We start from the raw sequence: 21,410 nt of genomic DNA on the forward strand, positions 1-21,410 counted from the left end.
AGTGGTTAGATTAATGGAAATGAATATCTCAACAGTCGCAATAATGATATCCTTAATGAGATTTGCAGAGCCAAAAAGATTCAGTCTTGGTTTGAAGAGAATTAGAATATCAGCAAGTATCTTTCCTGGTCAGCACAATCGCCAAAGCTCAACATAATCGAACCATTATGATGAGTTTTAGAGCAAAGCGTTAGTAGATTTCCATCTCCAACATCACTGAAGCAATTGACGGATATTTTGGTACAAGAATGGGGCGACATTCCGATGGAAACCATTCAAACACTCTGCGAATTCACTCAAATTGTGCCTCAACACCTCATTGAGAAGTAAATACTGCGCACATGTCAGTGCTCATATTATTTCCATATATGTTTCCATTCCTTGTAGCAGCAAAACTGCATTAATATACGTTTTATCTCTCAGAATTACTCTGTTATTGAAAATCCGAAATGTTTTTTCTTAGGCCTAGTGTTTCACGTAGATATAGCAATCGAGATAAAATAAATTAATAAAATTATATTAAACTATTTAGAAATTTCATTATTAATCGATTGAACTAGTTTAACGAAAAACGAGGAATACAAAAATAAAAAGCGAAACATTTCCACCTAGTTAATAACAACCGCAACAGTTTACAATTCCGTTTAATGCAAATAACGGTTATTAGATCCCGATGCAGTTCAATTAAATGCTAAAATCAGAAATTGCATAAACAAATTACCCGGCGTTTTTCTTTTATTATTGTTACTATTATATTCGTTTAATTAAATATCGAACAACTTCAAAGAAAGGATATTAATTGAAAACGATTAATTATCCGCATCTTGACGCATTATCGTCATTAACTGTAATAAAATAAATCATTACATTCTGCGTCTGTAACTGGCTATGGACGAATCGATCATAACGATTATACGAATTTCTACGAAGGCGTTCGCTTGAACTCATTTACTCTTGTTTTTCTTCTTAATCTTCGTTTAGCTGGTCCGGCTAGACCACAACATAAAAGACAATAAAAATAAGGGTACCAGTCTATGAACGTGTCTACTTGTGTTAAGATTGCTTCGTGTTATAAGATACTTGTGACAAATGGACAACATTAACATCAATGCTTTGTTTACAGGAAGTTCAGTTTCAGAAATTCATCGTGATCTATAACAACAAGTAATGAACAATTTCAAATTATAAAATACTATCTTCATATCATTGATGTTCTATTTTGGTACAAAAATAGGTATCTCTAAACAATTTCTTACAAGTGAAACATGAGACATATTTATATAATTTTCAATCTGAGATATCATAGCAGTTGGTAGTAGTTAATATATTGTAAATTGATAAATAGATTTAAGTAGCTATTACGCTAAATTGTGTGCATAATTGTGAATATAAATTACGCGTAGTAGATAGGTTAAATAAAGTTTTTGTTTATTTTTATTTAGTTATTACAACCATTATTATGTACATATTTTATTTTAAAATGTTTTTTTTTGTATTAAAAATGTAAGTTTGATTATTTTTTACGTTTTAGTGAGCTCCTTATTGATTATTTGAAGACCGTTCGGTTATTTGTTAAAAATATTATATTTTTCTCTTTTTAGTGTTAGATATTTACCCATTAAATTACGCAGTTATTTTATTAAGTATTACAATGGATAGCCCAAGTAAAAGTACAATTCGAATGAGGAAAAATAAGAGTAAATAAACAATGATTAAATATAAGGAACGTTTCAGGCCCCTGGGTCCGCTACCAAGTCTAGGTGATTTAACAAATGTCCCAATCAAACTATACAAAAAAAGCTGCTGCCTTATTGGGAATTGAATCACCCACCTCCACATATGAGCACAACGTTCTAACTATTACACCATAGAAACAGCTGCCTACAACGTTTCAACGATGGCCCAATATGATATTGTTATTGCTTAAAAAGCAGACTGACTGGCTTGAAGTTGATTTTGATGTCGATGGCATAAATCCTCCTGGTGGGTCGAAAAGTTTCGAAGACAATCAACTTACAAGTGTTATTATTACCTTAAACCATCAAGGAACTTTCAAATATTGCAAGCAATTAATAGATCAACTCTATCTAGATACTTAAATACGATGGGAAAGACATAAAACGAGGGAAATAACCAACAATAACAATAATTTAACATGTCATCTTTAATTATTTCAACATCGTAGTTTCACTGCTTACCAGATAAAAAAGAAGAGTTTTCTGTGACTTACTGTGATTGAAGTTGGAAAGTGGCTAATGCGAATATTGCAAAATTTGCAAATCTTTCAAAAATCATGGGTTAGCCCTGAAGAAACATCTACATCGATATCGAAATGGAAGATTCATGGTCATAAACAAAAATGAAAGAATGAAAGTGTCACTACTGAGTTCTGAAGGAAATACTGTTGTAGCTCAGGTAGACAGTTCTGCAGCACCCACCGGCATAACTAATCAAATATATTTAATCACAATAAACATAACACATTAGGGACATTACCCTGAATATGTCAGATAGTATTATTTATATAATATTAGGTGCAATTGTGCAATTTGTGTGTCAAAATGAATTTTAACCTTTCTATCGTCTTCTCTTAGCTTATAAGATATTATTAATGCAAGACTGATTGCTCAACCACAAGAAGATGAATCTATTTCGAGGAACTATTAACAGTACGATTACGTGATTTGCAACGGGACCATTTAATATTCATTGTCACATTTTGCAATAAAATCCAATCATTGTCGGCTTGAGATCGCTGCATTAATCAAACTTATAAAATCATATACATATTAGAGTGTTTATTATTCAAACTCTGTCGTATTAATCCAGCTTTTACGACATCTTCCTTTGTCAATGTTAACGTATAGCGGGAACGACACGCTTAATGTATTAATACCGAACGTTATCAAGCCGGTGACATGACCGTGTGCATTTCAAGATGCAAAATATGGAAAAAATCCGACGGGTGAATGCGTTGACAGTAACGAATCCCATTTTTTATTCGAGTACGTTCAACGTAAAGCAATTTAAAATGGAACGCCGTGTTCTACGTCTTAAACTCGTCCGTATATATTTAATTATCCTACTCAAATATAGATGGTGACAAAACCAAACATGGATGACATTAATTAACACAATCATTAATTAGCACTCGCGTTAATTAAATCGATCACTAATTATTTTTAATATGTTTAACAACAGATATATAAATGCATGCTATTTATTACCGGTTTTATATTACCAGAAATTGCAGCTACTAGAGTAAAAATTGCACTTGAAATAAAACTAGTTTTATTTTTTATTTTTTATTATTTCGTTGTATTAATCTTCCTGTTTATTTCTGTCGAGTCACTATTTCGAACAGATTGTCAATCATCAAAAAAATAATGAAAATATAATGGAAATTTCACTGGGAGACAAAATAAAAATTTACAATTTATGATTATTAAAAAGTAGTAGTTTTTTCTTTGTAAATCACAAAACTTCTTAGAATAAAAAAATACTTTTAATGATGAATGTCAATGCAGTTTGCTGTGAATATTAAAGATGAAGTTACTCAAGAAAATAGAAAAGAGAAAATAGCAATGAGGTATTTATGTATCAACGTTTATTTACGAAAGTCAAAAAGTATGCTCAGCTATATTCTTAAATGTAGCACAAGCCTTCGATAACGTTTGGCATGAACGCCTTGTTCATAAACTATAGAAAATGCTACCAAAACAACACGCCAAACTATTAAAATCATACATTACAACCAGAATGTTTAGAGTCAAACAAGAAGAAGCTTACTCTACAATAAAAGAAGCTAAAGCAGGTCTACCACAAGGAAGTGTACTGGGACCAAAGCTTTATTTACTCTACGCTTGTGATATACCACAAATGGAAAATATTACGATGGCTACATTTGCTGATGATACTGCGATAGTAGCTGTCGGAGACAATAGTGAAGAAATCCCACGAAAATTACAAGAGGCAAGTGACAATATAAATAATTAGACACAAGCTTGGAAAATAAGAATCAATGAAAGCAAATCTGTACATATAAAGAAGAAAAGAATAGAACTGGAATTGAAGTATAGGAAAATGTACTGGTTAATTGGAAGAAATTATCAGTACATAATATATTGCTATTATATAATCAAATACTGAAACCTATATGGACATACGGAGTCCAATTATGGGGATGTTCTGCAAAGAGTAAATAAACAAAATACAAATTTTTCAGAACAAAGTCGTGAGAAGTATTGTGGGTGCACCCAAATACTATAGGACTGATTACCTACATCGAGACCTTCAGATACTCACAGTCAGTCAAGAAATCAAGAGAATTGCAAGGGGGCATGAGGAAAGACTCAATTCTCATACGAATATTGAAATATTGCCACTTTTGGATACCACCAGAAGAGGACACGGGCTCAAAAGAATCAAACCATCTGATTTTGTATAGTATTGTGTAGTGAGGTGCATTTATTAAAAAATTCAGCAGCGACATGTATAAACATTATTTCACCAGATACTGAATTAGGACCGATGGGTCCTCCTAGTTATATACCTAGATTTAAGTTATCATAAAGACAAACTGTAGGTTGGGCGGGAACGACTAGTAACAATATATTAATTAAATAATAAAAAAAGAGAAACATTTATTTCATTAAAAAAATAAATACAATTATTATGCAATTATTATGTAAATTGCATTTTATGAATGTTTATTTGATTAAATATATAATAAATTTGGTCATCATTATCATTTTAAAACAATTAGTTTAAATAGTTAAAATATATTATATAAAAACAAAACATCGCTAACTACATTAAATAGTATATAGCACTCTATCAGATAAATTCGCTTTTTTTCCATGTAAGTTATTTTACTATAACGTTCTACAAATGAAGCCTAGTATCATTCATTCAGTCGGCATCAAAATTTGATGCGCCTTGAAAATTGAGATTGCAGAAGCCTATTTTTACCATATTTTATTTAGTGTTAAAAAAGGAGAATTGCGGAATATGTTCATTGAAAACATGAAATAAAAAGATGAAAAAAAATCAAAGAAGAAGATCATTGAGATATTCACGGTGATGGGTCCTTAAGTGAATGTTAGTGCCCAGTAGAATTGATTTGCTGGATATTCAAGAGATTTGAATGAAACGATATAAACTATGCAAGTATGAAAATGTTAGTAATCATTTTATCTTAAGTAGCCTGTATTTATATTGCACTAATTTTACTTATGTATTGATGCAAATGTAGCAGAACAATAATAATAAATTAATTTGTAAATTACAATAGTGCTAAGCATGTCTAATATAAGGTGTAATAAAGAAAACTTGAAACGAATAATTACGTAAAAAAATAAAATATTTTTACCAAAAAAATTGAACCGATTTCAAAAAATAAATAAGGAACTCACTAAAAGTTAAATTACACCTAACAAGTAGTGAAAAATTTGTTTATAAACCATTTACCATGACTATAAATCATGAATAAAAGCTTATTCAAGCAAAAACATATACACCATTACATTTACATTGTATTTTAATTAAATGTTGTTATTTAATTACCTGCGACACATTTTAAATTGAATCTGACGCAAAAAAAAACAATTTTATATTTCTCCAATTAAAATTAAAATATAAAATGAATATTGAACAGTTTACAGTTAATACAATTATCAACAAATATTTCGCCGAGATTATATAGAATCAGAAGCGTATAATAACAAAGTTAATGGCCTTCGAAAGGCTTAATTGATCTTAATTCGGCATTCGCCCGTGCAAAATCATCGTTTCTTTTACAGTTACGTTGGAATATTAGCTAAATTATATGTCAATTTCGGTAAATTTCAATTCAGCTTTTGAACGAAATTTCATATTACATTTAAAATTAATTCGCCAAATTGCACCATACTAAAACAGTAATTGTTTAGGGTAAATAACGGGGTATTTTTTTTCAATGTTGCGTGTTGATTCCTTCAACAGCTTATTAGGTAAGCCTCGAGCATTATTTCCCACAAGAGTCGCTGTATTTTTCTTCTTTCGTTTAGGCCTTTATTATTTTTACAATTGTTTAAATATCAATATTTCTTTCTAGAAGCAGAAAGGTGGAAAAATATTATGATATCAATTCACTGAGGGAATTTTTCACATAAAGAAGCATATTATAAGCTATTAGCCATCTAAGACAAATTATTCTCACATAAAGCTCTTGGATTTTTTAGTGACTACCTACAGTTTAACATGGACTCGAACCACGGTCCTCGGTATTAAGCCTACAGACTGGTGGGTAATCAACTTGCAGAGCGTACTAGAAGATATCCGGTCTTACTCAGCCTGGTTACTGGCGTGACTGGGATCATTATCCTTGTCGGATTTTGCACTCTTAGCTAAGGGCAATCACAAATGTTAAACAGTCACAAACATAAATTTACGACCATGCCCTAACAGGATACGAATTGCGCCAACCAAGCCGACAGCTTTAACAGAAAATAGATAATTGGGACGATAAAAGGTGCAGAATTATCCAATTGCAACTATTTTCACGTCAAAGCTACTATAAACTATTTTGTATGATATATCTGATGTTTAAACAAACGTATTTGATCTAAACAGAACAAATTATTAATGGTGAACATAAGTGGTGGTATTTGTCAGTTCACTTAGAACAATCTCAAAAAAAGCGAATGATCGTAATGTATTGTATTTGCTGATTATAATGATTTCTTCCTACTAGTAGTAATATTTGGGCAGGTGTAAAAAATTACATTACTGAGTAGACTAATAAATGGCGAGTAAAGTTAAATGCTACGAAGTCTACACATGTGGATTTCATATAACAAAATTCACCAATATTACCTTCTAGTGGTAGTTGGAGCTATAAAATAAAATACTTGAGTATACCAGTGGATGTTCAGCTCAAGTGGAACAAATGGAAAGAGTACGTTAACAAATAACAAACAAAACATTGTAAGAGGATCAAAAAGATCTGGTAGTTGCTTGGACGAAAATATGAATTTTCATTTCAGAAATTTCCTTAAGCATTAGTGAATATGCAGTGCACAGCAGCGATAGGTACATTAGAGGATATATAATCAGCGAATATATTAGAATAATTGCGAAAAAAAACAACAAGCGAGAATGGGTAAAACATCGAAATACTAAAATTGCTCGGCAACAGTGAAATTACCTCAAGCTTAAAAGAACAAAAGATATTAAGAAATTACTAGGGAGGTTAAGCTATGAGTACAAAATATGCTGATTTTTAAATCTATATAAACCGCACCTCTCGAAAGACATCCATAAAACGCTATTTAGGTTTAGACCTATCACTATAAGTTTGAACTTAAAGAATAGTAAAAAGAAAAAAATCTCTAGATTGTGAGAAATATATCCCTCAAAATTGAGGCACGTTGGTTATAATTAAACATAAGATATACTAAAATATTATTAGCAAGTAAGATATATATACATTAAAATACAAAAATAATTTAAAATTATTTCGGCCGCAATAACATTTTAATTAAAAATATAAATATATTTATTATAATTGATTAAATAAATGAATTCTTCATCGTACTATTTCTATCAAGTTTTGTAATTTATAGAATTAATAGTAATCCATTAATATATGAAAGAGTAAACAATGATTAATATTTAAAATAAATATATCAATCTTTCAAAGATATTCCATTATGTAACTATTATTATAAGATAGCCCAATTAATCTACGTAGATTTATATTTTATAACATATCAGTCAAAACCAAAGAAAAAACATCCATTGTCAGTTGGATAAATGAAGGATACTGAGCATGAAATTAGCAATCAGCTGAAAATAGTGTTCTCCAACTTATTATATGGATGTTTTGTTCGATTTCAGCTACACAATGGTCGAGAAAATTCAGCGTGAAAACAAAATATGTACACCAACAATGAAGCAGCAATATTCAATATGAGATTGAGCTATTATATTTCGATATTATTTACAGAGAATATTAAATAATTATGGACTAACAATGCGTATAAATATCCAACACTTTTTTTTCGATTGTTTGTTATTGGAATAATACAGCATTTCGGTTTGTTTACGAATATTGTTGCGGTAGAGCATGTATAACGATATCAAAATTCCTGAGAAAACCCTTTCATGTCGACTGATGTTTTGTTAGTCTCTATTATTTATCAATTTCACAGACTATCGATTTTCTTTGCCAATATCTAATATAATATAGAATATAATAATATTCGAAATTAAATTTACTTTTATAATATTTGTGCTTCAATATAGATATTATTTTCGTGGAAATAAAAATCTTCTTGCAAATCAAAATACATATATTTAGAACATGTACCCAAAATATTAGCAAAATTAAATATTAAAATGTGCTGGAGTGTTATATTCAACAGGTTATGTTTATTAACTAAAATTAATCTGCAAAATAATTGTCTACAAACAATCTTGAGGACAAACACGTTATTTGTCATACGTTAATTAGATTACTATATGTTTATACAAAGTAAAATTCAAGATCTTAGAAGCCTAAATAAATATTTTAATAAATAACATAAATAAATTTATAAAAACCGTCAGTTATGCCAGAAAAGTCTCTGGAGAAGATTGCGCGAGTCGTCTATTCTTGACAGAAATTTCGCTTGAAATGGCATTCTGAGATTCAGATTTATTTTGACCAGAGTCGCCCAGGATAGTGTCTCTTGATAACTTTAAACTCTTATTAACTCTTGGTTTCTTGGTTAACTTGAATAATACTTGGGACATTAGGTGACTAAAGAGACATTATGGCGAAAAATTACAAAGGTACAGTACATAAAAAGGCTAGAGATTAAACAATATAGCTCAATAGCTCTATTCATGTCAATATTGCATTACAATCATAAGAGAGAAACATATGTTAATAATATCAATTGAGCCTTGCCCAATGTTTAACTCAGAATCAGTTACTTAAATGAAGTTCTTCCATTAATTATCTATGCATATCGCTAAGTTACCAACGAAGAACTGCATCATAACTTGGAACGAAAATAACGAAATCAAGTAGATCCTTGAAGTTGTGCGATATTTCGCCTTGACACATGAAATAAGTTTGATGGTAAGCAAATCATAGAGTCTATAAGTGTTAGTTTTAATTTTAGCTTAAATTAGTCTAATTCACTTTTGAAAATAGTTACTGATGTATTAATCTCGCACCCATGTAGATTTCTTGAAGTATAAATGAAAAGTTGAAATTAATTAATTTATATTTAAGACTAAACTACGCGCATCTATTAAAGATATTATATTAAAAAATGCTTCTTCATGCACTTGCTTACTTAAGCAATATTTTAATGGTCCAAATATTTAGAATACGCTTCAGACTCTAAGGCCATAGTTTTACAGATGTCACTGTCTGTAAGTATATAAGAGGTTGAAAGTAATTCATAGCTCTTTACAAAAAATGGCGTAAGAAAAACAGTATTCCGTTATTTCCTTCAAATATGCGTCAGAAAATATAAAAATAATAAGACTTTTTATTTTCAACAGTTAAAATCCAGTGAAAAATATGTCAAAATCATTTTTCAGTACAACAATGTTCTATACTTGAAGACACTTAAAAGGAACTTAGGTTTCCTTCCAACAGTATGTATTGCCCAGATGGTACTTCGTGAAAGTAAAACATTCTGTTAACTATGACTAGTTCACTTCTATTAAAAAATGTTTAATTTACCAAAGACTAGAATTTTTATGTTTTCCCAGAAAGGTGGGAAATATTAATAGTAAGCGATATGATTTGATTTTTATCAGGAAAAAACAAACGCAAATAAACGAGGATGAAGAAGTCATTCATTAATCTTTAGATCAACAATCCCAACCAGTTAAAATGTACTAACAAACCAACTAATCATTATGATCATTATTATAAAATAATTATTATAATAAATTATAAAATTAAATATATATATATATATATATATATATATATATATATATATATATATATATATATATATATATATATATATATATATATATATTAATTGCAATATATAATTACAGAATATAATTCGATAATGTATATTTCCTTGAGCAACTACTAATTTATTTTATGTAATAAGTTGGGCTTTTTTGATACAATTTTAAACTAATTTAAATTACCAATTGCTAAATATCAATGTAGAAAATTTAATTTGCGCTTGGCCTTGGTGCCATTGCACATTTTTCCATTTAATCGATCGAAAGCAATTTAATATGTTGCTCTTCATCAGAATAAATTATAATAATTTTGTTTATTATCTGCTTTTGTCGTTATTTAATTATGTTTATAACGACTAATAAAATTAGCTTTATATTATAATTGCGGTAAAATACGTTTATGTAATTATATGTGATTAAGTAAATAAACTTTTTAATTGAATCGAGGAACGAGGCAATTAGAGAATTCTGAAAAAAACTAGATTATGCTTGACATTCACTTATCGAACATGGGAAAAATCTTATTTGAGTGTTTTAGTCGTAGTGGAGCTGAACCAAGTATAGCATATCAAAAAATTGCCATATAGCATTGTTATAATCACTTATCAACAATTAAACCTAATTATAAACCACTTGTCACATCAAAATTTGGCCTTCTTTTGTAAAGCCTTAATTTTATTAAAGTAAAATGTTTGTGTATTCAAACCCTTTTATTAGGCTACCAAACTTACCAAAAAAAGTTCCAAACGACATAGAATCATACCCAACATTCATTGAATTCGTAAAACGTTAAAAAATAATCTAACATTTTTACTTGTTGCAATTCAGATTAAACAGGTTTAATAATTAATTATTTATGTCATTACATTTGTGATTCAATATATAATATTCTTTTAAAAACATTAAAAGAGTCCCATTAGAATGAACACTTTCTTCAAAATGCTACTGAAATTACATCGACAATATTTTTGAGTTTCCATTTTAGACAAGAAAATACAAGTTTAAGTTGTCAACCAGCATTAATATTCGAACTAAAACTTGATATAAGGGTACTAAATTACGGTACCGAAATGAACCAAACTACACAAGCTTTTACAATATATCAGTCTATTAAATATATATATATATATATATATATATATATATATATATATATATATATATATATATATATATATATATATATATATATGACAAACATTGTAATACATTGTTATTATACAACTACCCTATTCAACTGCTTTACCTTGACCAAACTTATTACATGGTCATAAAGAAACGCTTCAAGAATATGTTTCGATATTCGAAACTTCTAAGTGTCATCAACATCTTTTTTTAATTCCAAAATTCGAAAAATAGAAAAATGTTTGCCATAAATTGTTGTACATAATGACGGATAGTTTTAAGAGGACAAAAGAAAATTACAAAGAGATTGCGTTTTTGTTGTTTTTTCTTTATTCTAACTTTGATAAGAGAACATAAAATTAATTGATTTTGATAATATAACAGGTCATTTGAAAAGTCCCCGGCCTACCATAGTAAAATACTTTTTTTGGCAAAATTATTTTCTTTATTCAATATAATTTCCTTCAAGGGTGATACGGATAGTACGGTTTGTCATTTGCTTCAAAATAGGCCTCAGTTTCGGCGATCACCTCTTCATTCGACGAAAATTTCTTCCCTGGGAGCATTCTTTTGAGATTTGAGTAACAGGAACTACAACGGGAAATAGTCGCCAGCTCTGGACAATACGGTGGATAAGGAAGCAATTGGAAGCCCAATTCATGGATTCTTGCCACCGTTTTCACTGACTTGTGACAGGGTGCATTGTCTTGACGAATCAGCACTTCCTTTTTCTTCAAATGCGCCCGTTTTTCGGCGATTTCGTCCTTCGAAACGGACCAATAACGCTATCTAATAGTCGCTCCTTTTTCAAGGTAGTCAATGAAAATTATTCCATGCACACTGTTGCGTTTTCTCACGGTTTGGAGCGGGTTTATCGTGTGCAGTCCACTCGGATAATTCTCGATTGTACTTCGGGGTGAAATAATGGAGCCATGTTTCATCTATTGTGACATATCGACTTAAAAACTCAGGTTAATTACACTTGATCGTCTTCAGACACTGCTCCGATTCATCAATTCATGGTTGTTTTTGGTCAAAAATGAGCTCGCGCGGAACCCACTTTGCCCAAAGTTTTCTCATACCCAAATATTCGTGAATGATATGATATACATGTTCAGTTGATATCTTTAGAGTGTCTGCTATTTCGTTCAATTTCAATTTACGGCCAATCAACACGCGAAATTCCTTTTTATCCATTTTTTCACAATAACAAAAGTTGCTTCACTCAAATGCTATAATTCACAAATTAATAATCCGACAGCTGTCAAATTTATACACGCATATTTTGAGGGATATCTATCATCTATTTGTCAGGCCGGAGACTTTTCAATTGACATGTTAGTGTTTAAATTACGACGCTTAATTCACAACAAACTAGTGCAAACCCATACAAAACTGTGTATAAAAAAATATGATTATTTTCATGCAACATGTAAAGATATAGTATTAGTATTTTAAAAACGTGACAATGTTATTGAAAACTAAATAGCATGTTCTGGGGCACGATAACAGTTTTGGTGTCAAACAAAAAGCATTGTTCCATATATTACATAATGCATTTTGTTCAGAGTGACAATTTAACACTTAAAAGAGCAGTCACACTGCAGTCTTTAATTCAATAAGACCCCGCAATTACCATCATAATTCGACCTCTACACAAACCGACCCAAAGCGGAACAAGTAGCCGAAAACGTAATACCAAAATTACCACGTTTCGCATCTAGACCTACACATAAATACGAAACAAAGGAGGGAAAACGACGAATAACAATAAAAAAGAATGAAAGAGAAGGAGAGTAGGAACGGTGAAAAAACGTTCCGAAGCACCTGTTGCGATAAAATGACACACTGCCAGAGGAAGAGAGTCATTTCGGGAAGGCTGTGTTTTTTTTTTTCGAACACCGAGTACAGTCACGGACTTGGGCGATTAGGTTTAATTAAATAAATTACATGTCTCTATTTCACAAGAATTGTGGTCAGAGAAGGTTGTATCGTTCGGTATCGTCATTAAAAGAATGCGGACTTGTGATAGTTAATCTTTTTTTTTGGTTTATTTTGATTAAACTGACGAAACAATCGACGCTACTGTGAGCAATTAATAATGAATTAAGTTGATAAAAAATTAGTTACGAAAAAAGGAAAATAATGATTATATATAAATTAAAAGTTTTGATGAGAAAAATTTCTCTTTTACTATATATAATTAAGTCCCATGATATCAATTACCGGGGATTGACAAAATAATATCAACACCTGGGATATAATACATTACGTTACATGATGGCTATTCCGTATAAATAATGTAACACTTTTTATCACAGAGAAATAGACATAAGTTTCGCGACATCGACATATAGATGTCGCTACTTTTAACTTATTACTTGCTTTAATCGCTATACTAAGAGCCACGATGGGATCTAATTGTTTTATTTCGTTTCAATGGTGCGTTTATTGTTTATTTGTTTTGGACGCCATTTCAGTATGCTTAGCGTAAGGAACAGGGCGTTTAGATTTTTATAACGTTTAAAGATGCAATAATTAGTTCATAAGTGGATTGTACAATAAGTAAAGTGCATTCTAGATCTAAGAAGTGTTGTGTACCTAGGTGCACAGATAAATGTAAGTAAACAGTAAAGAAATGCAGAATAGGTTTTTTCGAAGAAGTATATTACTGTCTTTAAAAAATAGCTGATAAAGTTAAAAATCCCCAACTTACTGGATTAAGTATCAAAGAGATTTATGTTCTTTACAGCGTGTTTCGTTCTGTAAATTGGTGCAAGTTTCTTCATATTAATAATCATATAAAATATCAAATATTAATTTTTTCAAGTACTCAAGCTATGCAAACGGCGATATCTTGTTCTTGGGTCTGTTACTTGATAGTTGCAAATCCATAAAAATAATACTGAACTGCTACTGAATGCAAACCTTTTACGAGAGGGTTAACCGAATTTCAAGACACTAGGAATTTTGGCGCAGAACAATTCAGGAGTTAAATAGTGCTTAAATTTTATCGCCCAAGTAAGAACCAATTTGTTAAAGTGCCATCAATTAAAAATTTATCATCTACTTGATTCATTTTCTTAAAGAAAATAAAATTGTGTAATTATCCGAATATATATATATATATATATATATATATATATATATATATATATATATATATATATATATATATATATATATATATATATTGACTTATCTTAACCAAGATATTTGGATTTTTTTGGATCTATTAGTGCTCATGGGTTCGGGAATATACATCCTTCGGTAGTATATTTGAGAAATCATTTGAAACGCTCATTCTAAGTTAATTTTTTAATTTCATTGGCCTTTAGGAAATTGTAAAGAAGATAAACATGAGGACCCTTTAAACAATTTACATTCCAATATAACCAGAGATGTATTACCAAGAGTTGCGAAAGTGTAACTCTATAACTTAAATCCCAAATCTTCCTATACGAACAAATGAGGGAAGGCAACATCTCGTGCACCAGAAAATGGTTTTATTATACACGTTTTTGAGCTATCTCTTTTATTTTATTTATAGATGAGATAATTCTAATTTGATCCAAAGTTTAAAAAAGTTCTTTGTTTATAATATATATATATATATATATATATATATATATATATATATATATATATATATATAAATGCCGCTTCCTGGCAAAGCTGGCTCGCTCATTCGCATCAGTGGCCAAATTAGTGCAAATGAAAGTTTTTGCTACTATTACATATTGCTGCCAAACACCATCATATTTCACGATGATAATGCGCCCATATATATAACAAAATGGATTAGTCTTAGATTGAAGAACATCATAATATGATCAAATATGTTTCCTTATAAGCACAATCGCCAGACCTCAACATAAGTGAACTATTATGGGGAATTTTAGAACAGAGAGTGAGTAGTAGATTTCCATATCCAACAATGTTGAAGCAATTGGCAACGGATGATTAATTAACAAAGAACAGTCAACTGAAAGGTTTGATGGCATTCAAGTTGAATCACATTTTAACATAGATATTGTAAAGTCGTATTGAAACACAACACAATAACATGTGGTTATTTCAAATCAAATGGACGTCCAACATTTTTTATTAACTAAATATTAAAGCATTTAAACAAAGAACTGTATTTGGGTTATACGAAAATTTGATCAAATATGTTGTGTATTCATTAACTAATGATTGTCAATAGGAATTGTTATCAGATTATATGCGTTAGTTAGATATTTGTTTAGGTGGTTTTGAAGTAGTCCTTGCAGATTGCTTAAGTATTTTACTAGAGAAAAGTTTTCACAAAACTATGTTAAATTTTCATGAACTAAAGACACAGATAGTTTAAATTTATTAGATAAACATGTTGGAAATAGAAACAGAATATAGAAATAGAAATAGGAATAGAATATAGAAAACTTTGTTCGATATTTATAGGACCCTTGTTCATGGCCACCTGAAACTAAATTCATTCAAAATAATGTTTGTATTTGTTTGTGACCTATAATAATTAGCAAAATACAACGGATTTTCCACAAAATGATAGTTAATTGTATAGGAACACACATTCAATCTTCTCACCCAATGAAAAGTTTAATTTACATTAAGAAAATAATTTTTATAATTCTTTACTATAGTGCATTGTGGGCACACGAATAATGTTCAGTATTATAAATAATTCAGAAAAGCTTTGCCTAGTAAATATGACCCACAAAAATTAAATAATCTTTTGACTTGGCTAACTAGATAATGGATTTTAAATTTAATTAATTAAATTTAATTAATCTTCAGCCTTACAAATAATTCAGAAAAACTTTTTCCAGTAAGTATATTTTTAATATATCGTACATTGGATACGCTTAGTATAATATTAATCTACAAATTAGTTTATTACTAGTGTTTTATTATACTTGCCTAACTTCACAAGCAAGACGATTATAGGATAATCACACCAAATTTCCCACCCTTGTCAATATGATCCACAAAAATTTGTATGTACAAAAACTAGTGTGATCGAAAAATAATTTGGAGATAAAGAAGAAATATGTTTTTAATATACTAATAAATATGACTATAAAAAGTAAATACTATAGTGGGAGAAAACAGTAGGGCATTGGAGATAAAGTCTAATCTAAGCCTTAAATAATTAAGAAAAACATTTCCTAGTAAATATGGAAAAATTCAATACTATGATATTTAACGAGGTATTTCGTCTACTTCAATATAACCTTCATTTTTTCTTCATGGTATCCAGTGTTTGAAATAATTCTAGAATTATGTTTCTGGAACGAACTTTAATTTTAATCAAAACGATATTCTCCCAGCGGTTTTATGTTTGATTGCGAAATAATATGATGATATCATGATATTAACGGAAATAGAATAAAGTATCCACGAAATTAGTTTCCAATATTGCTGAATTCTAAACATTGTTAAACTGTTTGATGAGTCGACATTAATTTTAACAGTTAAAAAGATGAGGAAGAACGAAACGAAACCGCTTCGTAATTTCTGCGGTTATGGCGAGACCGAATTCGTCAAAGGTCAAGTTTCCAAGTCCCCGTCCTCCGTTTATATAAGGCTGTTAGCACAATTTCTGCCGTGTAATTTGGAAAATTTCATTTTAAATTAAATTACGTAGCATCGACATCTAATCGCCTACCTGTATTCGAGCCTCGGTTAATCCAATCTTTATGGCCAGCTCCTCCCTGAAACAGACGCAACAAAAAAATTAGACCAAGATTGTTTCGGGTTTTTAAATTGTCGAACACTCTGATTTTTTCGTGTTCTATTATCCATGTAAATTAGATTTTCTGTTGCTACCATGAATGATAACGACGAAATGTTCATTAGGTCGATGATAATATCATGGACCATGTTATAAAATGTAATATTTATGTATATACGATTGATTAATATTGTAGTTTAGAGCCTCTGTAACTCGCTAAAATTAAAATACCTTAGGATGAATTGTAGAAAGAAACTATTACTATTAATAAACGATTACACATTTTAAATAAACATTTTAAACAATAACGTATTATTATTACAATATTCATTAATAGGTTAAAATGTATGATATAACGAGTTAAAGGCAATTATGGAACTGACATTATAGTTATATAAATAGTAAAAGAATCGATTTGTAGTATTGATTAGTTGAAATAAATAAATAAATAAAATTGTGTAAAGACACAAGCCACTACAAGATAAAATTAAATTTCAAAATACAGACTGATTTTCTTTAAATGATGCATATAGACATACTAACTGCATTTGATTGAAGTATGTTCCTCACAGTAGAGACATAGAGGCCTCTTAGTTCAATGCATGAGCAATTAATATTTGGTTGTTAACCTTTTTTTAGACATACGGCAAATAATTTGGACGCTTCTCTCAAGAATCCTTATATCCTGATATAAATTGTTTCAGATATAGTATCTGTACTTAGTTGGTCCTTTGTAATAACATTTTTGGCGAAGGTATCAGTCTATTAATTTGCCGATATTCATGGCTTGGAATATAGATGATGAATCCAGGAGAAGTTCCATCTGGAAGAAATCATACTATACGAATGAAGCATTGAAGCACTAACGGATGTGAGAAACGGGCAATCTTAATGTTCAGAAACCCTCGAGTGTCGTAGCAAGTTAACTAATAGCTCTTTTAAATAATATAAAATGACTACTGAAGGAAACAAAAAGAAGAGAAGCCTTAAAATCTGCTTAATTGTGAAAATCCAATAACTCCGGTACTTACTCCAATAGGTGAGTTCTGCCGGAATAGGAACCATATGTAAGGATGAATTCGGTTTCTCCCACATAATTTTAAAGAATGTCTTCCGAAATATTTAAAAAGGCAAATTTTTCTTATTATAAAATGCCAGTCAATTTGTATTAACTAGAGAGAGAATCCAAGGTGGATCATATTAATATACTGAATGCTGATGTGATATGACGATTTTTTTTTACATTTTAGTAATAAAATAGTTTCGTCCTCTGTCGACAGGCCAATTCAGTCTAAAAGCATTAAAAGTTCATCTTTGCAAAACATGTTATTCATCATATGTTATTAAAATATATATTGCTTAAATCTGTATCTAAATATATCAGCGATTTTTTATAAATATATACATGTAATTGAATATATATTATGAAAAATTGTTATCAAGCTATAAAATGTTACCAAGCACAAAGTTTCATGTGAATATTTAGAAACTAAATCAAATCCGCACAAAAAAATTTAACAGATACAGGTGCATTTTTTGGCACTTAATATTTTCAGTGAGAAGAAAGAACCATTTTACCCTGGAGGTCACAAATATGCGATTTTTAATAAGCATCACCAGGTAGTGAATTAGATGGAGGTTATATTGTACAAATTTTGAAGAGTTTTCAATATTAAGCTACAAGAATAGACAAAGATCATATACATCTTAAATTATTTCTAATGAACTGAATACATTTTTCGGCAGAGAACACTAAAGTCATGTGAACTCAAATTACGAAGTCTCAAGTGAATATGCGGAAGAGAATCAAAATAGAAAATTAGTAGATGCTAAAGAGTTTTTCTGCAATAATGAACTACTCATTAGGAAAGATTTGTATTATATGCTTCACACTGTATAAATAACTTAGTACAAACTATTTTTTCAATAAACATAAAGGAAACGTTAAAAAAATCAACCGCTAATGTTAATTTACAGTAGAAACCTTCCCAGTCGAAAACACAAAGTAAACTACACTTATATTAATTTTATATTCACATTTATATGAGTTAAAAGTACTATTATTGTGTATTACTATGTGCTTGTAAAATATAAGTGCTAGTATCAAATATGGATGTTTTTAAAGAAAAAAGGGCAACATGAATACAAGGTAAGATAATTAAAACAAATCCTAATGTTAATTATCTAAAATAGAATAACTAACAGATATATTTTAAAAGCAAACTATTGACTTAGTAAATTACACTCGGTATAAACATATCTCCTTCTGCTTAGGTTCTTGCTTTGATTCAGATTCAACTGATATTTTAAAGTTATGAATTCAGCTTGACTTTTGATACTTTTGTTACGTTCTTATGAAATATAAAATATTATAATCATGTTGTGCTTTCTGATCATTGTATAATAAATAGATGGTATCCACGAACATAGTGAATAACATAATATATATAGATACATTTTAAGAATGAAATGTATAATAAATAACTTAAATTCAATTCCAAACGGAAATTGTGACATAGTTCTTAGAAAATATCATCATAATGCACAGATGCTACAGATATATTCACTTTTAGATCATTATTGTATCTCATATCGATATTACTAAAATGATTGTTGTTACGAATAAGAGAAAACGAAAAACAGAATCGAAGAAAAAATATGGATTTTTTTTTGTCAGCGGTCACAAGGATACCATTTATGTTTTTATGGGTCCTAATTGACTTCGAAAACGTATACAAAGCCGAACTGGTTGGTCGGGACAAATTGCAGACAAGCCGGAATGCCTGTCGTGGACATCCTGTTACTTTATCGTAAGTCGCAGAATCCAAACACGATATATTCATTTGACTTATTTAGATAATCTTATTTTTATATTGATTTGCCGAACCCGGCCCATTGTTTGGTGAAAGATAAAAGAATTTCCTGAAACGGAACGAACAATATATATAAAAGGGTGCAATACCATTTTTTTAAAACATTTTGTGACAACTATAAATACCAGACCCATTTTATACGAATTTAAAAAAGAAAAAGTAGAATTTATATGAACATTAATATACATTAAACATAACTATACATAATAAACAAGAAGAACATAAATATACATTAAAAATATATGTTTTTATAAACACATATTTTTAATGTATATTTATTTAACAATTATATAATGACTATAAATCACTTGTATCATTTTGATCTCTCTTCTACTATCTTCTTCTTTGTATAGATGCTGACAGAAGTAATTTTACAAATAGCAATAAATATTATTTTCGCAATGCTATTTCGAGCATATAAAAGTATAGACATATATATCTTTTAATATGTTGTACATAGTCATATTTATAGACTATCGAATAAAATGGCGAATGCACGCCAGCAAAATGTGTGACGTCATCACGTCGCAATGGATTAACTTGTGTTTGTAATTTGCACAAATGGAATTTTACGATTCAGTGTCCTATTCCGACTCATCAGCTAGCATTCTGTCTTTTTTGGCTAGAGTATAAGGAAAAATCTATTCAGAGTTTTAAACAAATTTGAAATTTTTACATACTGCATTTGGCATTATATTCGACATTATATAACAAGCATTGACAGCTTTATAAAAAAAATAAAAATTGTGCTTTTATCAGGGTTAAACATTAGGGATTTAAATTAATTGTAAATTGTAATTTATAAAATATTTGCGTTTAAAGTGTATAATTTATAAGGTATATTATTTTGCAATTTTGGTGCTTTTTATTTCAAGAAGAAGAAAGGACCCAGATCATCATTGCTTGAACTACATATTTTTTATAAAAGAATTTAAGAAATGATTCTTGGCCTCAATATCAAATTCGTAGATTCACCTGATATATTAAAGACAAGCTCTTCGTCTTACTCAAAGCCGACCAAAAATGATAACTAGCAATAAAGAGTAGTTTCAGACTTTTGTAAAAATTAGGTCTAAACCAATATACGTATTAAAACAAATTTCATTCATGATATATTAATATTGTAACGTTGGTATTAATACGTACTATAAAATATACCAAAACCATTAATTTAAATCAATTAATATTTTTGAAAATTACTTTAACTCTTAGATAAGTAGCGTTAATATTGAAGATATATATAGTCATATTATAGATAATTATCAAGATTTAATAATAATAAAATGAAAGATGACGTCATCAGGAACAGTTCCTACGGAAAGTCGTGGATAATAAATGATATTAATCAATCCATCCATTTTGTTAATAATTTTGGCTTGTAGTAATTTGTCGTTGAAAAATATGCAGCCAGAATTTGTTATATAACATAAAATGTATATTAGCTGAATAATCCTCGGTCTAAATATACCATATCTTGATACATAATAAAATGCAATTATAATTTCGAAGATATATTTTATCGTTTAGTTTTAAGTTTTTTCAATGATCTTACTTATGGCGATTTTAAACAATTGAAAAAAGGAGGGTATCCTGAAGCAGTTAGTCCTTTTAAGGAGTGAAAATAGACACATCCATGATTAAAATGTCTCAGCAAAATTATTAATTATTCATCCGTCAGAAGAAATAAGTTGCTCACTTTATATACCGTTTGT

General features: G+C 29.5%; 1 protein-coding gene across 2 annotated transcripts in view; it reads right to left on the reverse strand.

The window, feature by feature from the left end:
• The window catches only part of Al (aristaless), a 248,081-nt gene that overhangs the window by 30,816 nt on the left and 195,855 nt on the right, over window positions 1-21,410 (reverse strand). For both annotated transcript variants that reach the window (XM_076399811.1, XM_076399812.1), the window contains one exon: window positions 16,760-16,805. In XM_076399811.1, coding sequence (XP_076255926.1) covers window positions 16,760-16,805 — 46 coding nt within the window. The remainder of the gene's footprint in view (window positions 1-16,759; window positions 16,806-21,410) is intronic.

This window comes from Rhynchophorus ferrugineus, unplaced genomic scaffold (assembly GCF_030347505.1).
Source record: "Rhynchophorus ferrugineus isolate W39M unplaced genomic scaffold, kcgeb_rfMv2 rfM3, whole genome shotgun sequence".
In the NCBI taxonomy this organism is placed as follows: Eukaryota; Metazoa; Arthropoda; class Insecta; order Coleoptera; family Curculionidae; genus Rhynchophorus; species Rhynchophorus ferrugineus.